The sequence below is a fragment of the Lemur catta genome, chromosome 2 (genome assembly GCF_020740605.2).
Source record: "Lemur catta isolate mLemCat1 chromosome 2, mLemCat1.pri, whole genome shotgun sequence".
Taxonomy (NCBI): Eukaryota; Metazoa; Chordata; class Mammalia; order Primates; family Lemuridae; genus Lemur; species Lemur catta.
Window position 1 is genome coordinate 28314938 of NC_059129.1, and position 6809 is coordinate 28321746.

Below are 6809 nucleotides of genomic sequence, written 5' to 3' on the forward strand. Positions count from 1 at the left end.
AAGGAGAACAAGCGCACTCATTGCTTGACTTAATCTCTGAGTGTCTGCTTCCTGAGATGGGAACAAGGGCACCAGCTGAGCCTAGCTGTGCAGATAAGGTACAGGACATATCTGGCATTCATGGGAACTACAAAGGAAACCATCAGAGTGACACCTGCTACTTTGTCTTGTACTGGAGTTACCTGAGTGGCAATGTGACTCCCCGCCTTAATCCATGAGCTCCCTGAGGGCAGGTACAATGTCCTCAGAAGGCCTAACCCAGCGCCCAGTGCAGAGAGGCATCATATGCTCTGTGGAGACTGCACAAATGGAAAGAACGGAGATTGTCTATCATTTACCTGTAATGTGGCTTTGGGGAGGTGACATCACTTCCGATGTTTCTTCATATCCAAAATAACAACTCATTGTAGGCGTTCACTACGTGTAAGGCACTCAGCAGTCACTAGCTCTAGTCCTCACCTTGTGTATCATCGCCCCATTTTACAGAAGAGAAAACTGAGGCTGGGGGAGGGTGAGCGACTTGTGCCAGTTAGCAGCAGGGCAGGAGCTCCTAGCGCCCAGCCAGACGCAGAAAATTGTGCCAATCCAAGGGAGAAATGTGAAGTAGCCCTGCAAGCTGTGAACGCCCGGGTGGGAGGGTCCGTGCCTGGGGGCGTGGTGAGTGGTGGCCCGGTGGAGGGGTGCGGAGAGAGCAGCCTCAGATTTCGGGAGGGGGCGGAAAGATCGGTTTGCTGGGCGATCCCGGGGTGCGGGAGGCGGGCGCGGCTCGGCCGGGGCGGGCAGGGGTGCGGCCCGCCCCCTCCCTGCCCCACCCCCAGCCCCGGCGCGGCGGCCCCTTTAAGAGCGGGCGGGGCGCCCCCTGGCGGCGGAGCGGCGCGCGCGGCCGGAGCCGGAGCCGGATCCCGGAGCCGGAGCGGAGCGGAGCGGAGCCGGGGCGGAGCGGGCCGAGCGGGCCGAGCCAGCAGCCGAGCTGGGGGCGCGGGCGGGCGGCATGTACCGGGCCCGGGCGGCGCGGGCGGGGCCGGAGCCCGGCAGCCCGGGGCGCTTTGGGATCCTCAGCACCGGGCAGCTCCGGGACCTGCTTCAGGATGAGCCCAAGCTGGACCGGATCGTGCGGCTCAGCAGGAAGGTAGCGCGGGGGGCGCGGGCGGGGGGCGCGGGGGACGGGCCGCGGCCTGCCGGACCTGCCGACCGACCGAAGGGCCGCGCGGGCCGGGCCGCGGGGCCGCCCGTGGGCGCGGGAGCCTGGCACGTACGAGTGGGCCCCGCGGAGCCGCCCCCGAGGGAGGGGGCGCCCAGAGCCAGCCTGGGGCGGGTGGGGCGCGGGGGACCCGGGGAGGCGCCCGTGCACCCCCGGGATGGCCGCGAGGCGCGTCCTACAGCGGATGCTCCGGGGAGGTGTGTTCCGGGGGGCAGGAGGTGGCTGTGTTGTGGGGGGCCCTGGCTCGCACACCCACGTTCTGTAGGGCCAGAAAGGGGAGGCGCCTTCCGTAGGGAGAACTAGGGGCCTTTTTGACACCTGGGGGGACCGTTGGGGGGCTACGCATTCGGGGGGCGCACGAGGGGGCTTTGTGGCTTCCACTGGGGAGGGCTACTGAAAGCTGAGGTGTGTATTCCATAGGCCACCATGAGAGAAAGTTGTATATTTCACGGGAGATAGGCCCGGGCTGGTTGTCTGTGGGGGGCAGAAAGGGAAAGTGTGTGTTGGAAGGAGGCTGGCGAGGAGGGGCGTGTGCATCCTATAGGGGACAGATGGAGGGGAGTGCGTTCTCCAGGGGCAGGGAGGGGAGGCTGGGCCCTCCTGGAAACAAGGAAAAAGCCTTCTCCAGGGCCAGGGTCTGCTTCTGCAAGAGGAGGAAAGCAGGGAGCAGGTGCTACGGGAGCAGGGAGGAAAAGGGGGTGTGTATTCCGTGGGGCGCGGGGGTTCCACTGGAGGGCAGAGGAGGGGGTAGGAAGGGAAGAGAGGGTGACCCGAGGGGGTGCAATGAAAGGACAGGGTGCAGACCTCACTCTGGAGAGTAAGAGCAGGGGTGGGAGTGTTTTTGGCACAAACACCTGAGGAGGAAGCAGACAAAGGCCTGGAACGAGAGAGAAGCTGCCCATGCATGGAAAATGGGACAGAGGAGGGAGGGGAACTCCTCAGGGACTTGAGCAGACATATTAATTGAAAAATTAAAAATTAACTAACATTTGTAGAGGCCTTCATAGTTTTCCTCACTTAAGTCTTGCAACAGCCCCATAAGGTAGAGGTTTTTCACTTGCTTTGTAGAAGAAGAAACCGAGGCCGGGAGAGGGGGCTCAAGGCAAAGCCAGGTCGGGTCTGGGCTTCTCGGAGGCCCTCCACCTGTTGGGCTCACTACCCTGAAGGTTGGGGGCCGTACAGGTGCCGTTGGCCTGGCCCGTGGCACTGTCCCCCAGGCTGGCAGCAAGGGGACTGACTGGGCAGACTCCCTTCGTGGGTCTCTCAGCACTTCTCCGCCGTCAGTTCCAGGGCCTGCAGCTGGAGCGCGAGGCGTGCCTGGCCTCCAACTACGCGCTGGCCAAGGAGAACCTGGCCCTGCGGCCCCGCCTGGAGATGGGCCGGGCTGCCCTGGCCATCAAGTACCAGGAACTTCGTGAGGTGGCTGAAAACTGTGCCGACAAGCTGCAGCGACTGGGTGAGGGGACATCTGGGGAACTGCCTGGGGTGGGGGTGGGCAGGGGCCATCTGGCTGGTTGGCCTTGGGAAGTGCCAGGCACCGAGGGCTGGGACTTGGGCAGACCTGGCCTCCTGGCAAATGGAGCTGGGGAAGTGAGCGGTAGGTGAGTAGAGATGGGTTGGAGAGGAGGACCCTGGACAGGGGAGAAAGGGGACCCAAATCCAAGGGTCCCCCTGAGATGCTCTGGGAGACAAAGACCCTGCTTTCTCTTTTGTACTAGAATGGGAGACAGAATTGTGGTGGGGGAGGGTACACAAACTGGTCACAGGACATTGCACAGAAACTGAGAGACTGAGGCTCCAGACAGGGGAAGGGAAGCATAGAGTCAAGGGGAGAGCCAGAGCCCTGGGGCTCTGGCCTGTCTATCCCCAGTGACAGGCCCTGAGGGCCCGGGCTGTTCACTCTGTCCCTCTGTGGCCCTCAGAGGAGAGCACACATCGCTGGAGCCCCCACTGCGCGCTGGGCTGGCTGCAGGCTGAGCTGGAGGAAGCTGAACAGGAGGCTGAGGTGAGGGGAGGGTGGTTGGGCCTGGGGTCTGGGAGGGAGACCATCCCACCCACTCCCCTGCTCATTCTTGTACCGCAGGCTTGGGAGCCCCTCCTCCGGGAAGCCTACCCGGAGTGCTTGGCCCACAGGAGAGCCTGGAATTGCTGTCCCCACTCCCCGGCCAGCACTGGACAGCAGGGCTCACTCTCCCACCTGTGGGAGAGTGGCTCCCCTGTGACTTCTCAGGGCAGCCTAGGGCTGGGTCAGCTGGGCCAGACTTGGTGCTGGGTTGGGAGTGCAGTGCTCAGTGAGTTGAAGGGGCTGGGGGAAGAGGGGACCCAGGGCCTGCTTGAGTGTCTTGAGGAGAGACACCTAAGTCTGTACTTCAAATATGTCCCTACCTCTGATCCTGCCTCATCTCTGACCCAGCAGGTCTGGTGATGGTACCCTCATTTTATAAGTAAGGAGGACATTTGTCCGCAGTCACTCAGCAAGTCAGAGGCAGGCCCGGGCTGGAACTCAGGTGCCCTGTCCCCTGGCCATGGGGTGGCCACCACGGGGAGGGACTCAGGGTAGGTGGGAGAGAGGCCAGCCCTCAGTCTGTGGTCGTGCTTCTCCCAAGTTCTCCCTTCCCTCTCTGCCCAGGAGCAGATGGAGCAGCTGCTGCTGGGCGAGCAGAGCCTGGAGGCCTTCCTGCCCGCCTTCCAGCGTGGCCGTGCCCTGGCCCACCTGAGGCGGACCCAGGCGGAGAAGCTGCAGGAGCTGCTGCGGCGTCGGGAGCGCTCTGCCCAGCCGGCCCCCACTGCGGCTGCCGATGCCCCCAAACCCTTCCCTGCTGCAGCTGTCCTGCCCACAGGGGCCTCCCGGGGGCCACCAGCAGTGCCCCGGAGCCTGCCCCCCTTGGACTCCCGCCCAGTGCCCCCACTGAAGGGCTCCCCCGGGTGCCCCCTTGGCCCGGCCCCTCTGCTGAGCCCTCGGCCCTCGCAGCCAGAGCCCCCCCACCGGTAGGATACAGGGTGCGGCCCCTCAGTGGGGGGGCCTAGACAAACTTGATGCGTGGCTCCTCCTCCCCCCCCTTTCTGGGTGGGGGGAGGGGCAGGCCCCTCCCCCTGGCCTCAGGCAGGCCCTGGCCCTGGAGGCTGAGCTGGGGAGGAGGGTCATCTGGAAGATGCCCAGAGAGGGCTGGGGTGGGGTGGGCAGGGTGTTCTGCCTCTGGCACTGAGGCAACTCTGCCTTTTTTGTCTCCCCGGCTGGGGCCTCCAGGGTGATGGACTAGCCCCGATGAAAGAACTTTACTTACCTATGGGGGCCTGGGAAGATGCCTGCTTCCTGCAGGGGCCCTGCCTAGGGGGCCCGTTGCACCCACCACTCCACTGGGCTTGCACAATGCCAAGGCCGACAGGAGTGTTTTACATCATGTTCTGAGCCTACCTTTCCCCCAATTCTGGGGCCTACTGCCTAGGAGCCAGGTGGTCAGGCCCCAGCTGTGGGGCCAGGGACACCATGGCCCCGGGGGCTACTACATGCGGCTCATGCTCCAGACCCTGGGGCAAGGTAGGCCAGGGCTTCTGACCTGCACAGGTGAGAGTGGGCCATCCCCAGGAAAGACCATTCTGTATTTTTCTGTCCCTGTCTCCTTAGAATGGAACCTTTTTGAGGGCAGGTCCTTGTCTTTGTATGTTCTGTCCCCAGCCCCGCCTCCTAGGGGCCGTCAATAAATGTGATGATGAGGATGACGATGCTGCCCGACTCCTCTCTGCTCCCTCAACCAGCCACTCTGCCGTTGCAGCCTCATCTCAGCTCCTGCACTGCCTACTCTTGAGATGCCCTCCCTTCCTCTGCCCATCCACAGCCCAGCTGTCCTTCAGGTCCAGCACCACTGCTGCCTCTTCCATGAAGCCTTCTCTGATTACCAACCCATGAGAGCCTTTCCTAAATCTTAACTTCCCAGCACTTCTGGTCAGAAGCACATTCTGCTCCATCACAGTTCTCCAACTGCCTCATCTGTATGCACCTTTTCTTGGGTCGCCTATAAATCCAATCAGGATGGGACCTGCCAAACAACCACTCTCACTGAGTGACAGAGGGGGTTCTGTCCTCAGCTAGGGGGAACACTAAGTGGCCAGCTTGGCCGTGAGTATAGGACACAAAGATGGGGAAGCAGGAACATGCCCTGGAACAGCTTAGGTCAAGCCTAATGAGATGACATTTGCCAGGAAGGCACGGAGTTCTTGCAAACAAGAGGGGACAGTCAGTGCTGTAGGAGCCTACAAAGCTACTGTGATCTTGGTCCATGTTAACAGGGACATAACCATGTGGAAAGAGGGAGCCATTGGGTTGGCTCTACTTTTCACTGAAGTTTTACACTATAAGAGGAACCCCCAAAAATGGCACCTTTGGGGTAATAAGGATGAGAAAGAAGACTGGCACTAAGTCCCACGAAGAACAGTTAAGGGATCTGTTTGAACTGTGTGTGATGTTTAGCCTTCGAATCTCTAAGGGACTGCTTCACGCAGAGCCAGAGGTCACAGCCAAGACCAATGGGTGGAAACCACAGAGAGCCAGATTTGGGCTCAGTACGAGGCTGTCACCTTAGGGCTGCTCCCAGAAGCAGGTGGCCCCCAGCCTGATGATGTGTGAGCAGTGCCTGAGTGACTGCTTCCTGGGCTCTCTAGAGATGTAGGCAACGGCGGGAGGGGCTGGCCCGGTGAGCTTTAGAGCCCTCCAGGCCCAGACAGTCAGAGTCCTCCTTAGGAGGGGCAGAGTTCAAGCACTGAGAGTGCCCGCTTGAGAACTTCCATCCTACCTTGGCCTCGGTTCTCCTACTCTCCTTACTGCTGGCACTTGAGTTGCTGGAGGCTGAAGGGGGCCAGAACCACTGGGTGCCTGCCTCGATGACAGAAGACTGAACAGTTTTGGAGACCTCTTCCTGTTCACACAGCCTGGGGCAGGCTAGGTCCCTCTTGCCCTGGCTTCTCACTCCTGGTCCAAGCTTCCAGGGAGTTTTGTTTTAGTTTGTAACCAAAAGGAGAAAAAGGGCTAAGGTTGGGCACATCTGAGTCTTTCTCCACTATCATGAATTGAGGAGCAGCCTCTAGAAGGCAGTAGCTACCTGGCTCAGCCTCCCCTCCCCAGGGCAGGTAAGAAGCAGAGAAAGTTAAGACCCTGGCAAGACAGGGACTGGGAAAAAAGCGTGTTACCTTGGGAACCAGATGGGTCCTTCAAAAGGCCTCCCACACCCTCCCCCTTCCACAGAACTGATTCCACTTTAGAGGGATAGGGAGTGAGACCCCTCAGTGTTCACCTCTGGCCTGAAAACCACCTAAGGCAGGTGGGGATGGACACCACCCAAGTGCAGTGGGCCTAGTTCTGGTGGGCCATGGGAAAGGCTTAGAGTTGGATGGTTAAAAGACTTCATTACCCCCCTTGCTAGAACGTATATGGAATATTCTGGAAGATTTTAGGCAATCTGAGCCCTGCCTTTTGCCTGAAACCTGCAACTTCTACCTTGCGGGTTGTGAGGCTGCAGGCCGTGTTCCCGGCTGTGGTCTGTGGGAGAGAATAAACTGGAAGGCCTACGTCAAGGGGCCCATGAGAAAGGTCCTGCCTATTACAGACTACCTG

At 60.8% G+C, this 6809-nt stretch overlaps 1 protein-coding gene across 5 annotated transcripts; it reads left to right on the forward strand.

Annotated features, from left to right (window-relative positions):
• The first annotated feature begins 867 nt into the window (after window positions 1-867).
• On the forward strand, window positions 868-4921 carry VPS37D (VPS37D subunit of ESCRT-I). 5 transcript variants are annotated; one of them, XR_006733408.1, is made up of 6 exons: window positions 974-1129; window positions 2486-2657; window positions 3124-3206; window positions 3285-3492; window positions 3618-3708; window positions 3831-3915. XR_006733408.1 is itself a non-coding variant. In XM_045543138.1 (5 exons), the coding sequence occupies exons 1-5, from the start codon at window positions 992-994 to the stop codon at window positions 3647-3649; spliced, it is 633 nt and encodes a 210-aa protein (XP_045399094.1). In that variant the 5' UTR covers window positions 974-991; the 3' UTR covers window positions 3650-3920. The 5 variants fall into 5 exon arrangements, 4 of the variants coding, with proteins under 4 accessions (XP_045399091.1, XP_045399094.1, XP_045399092.1 ...); XM_045543138.1 differs by having other exon boundaries at window positions 3618-3920; XM_045543135.1 differs by lacking the exons at window positions 3285-3492; window positions 3618-3708 and having other exon boundaries at window positions 868-1129; window positions 3831-4921.
• Window positions 4922-6809: the final 1888 nt, after the last annotated feature.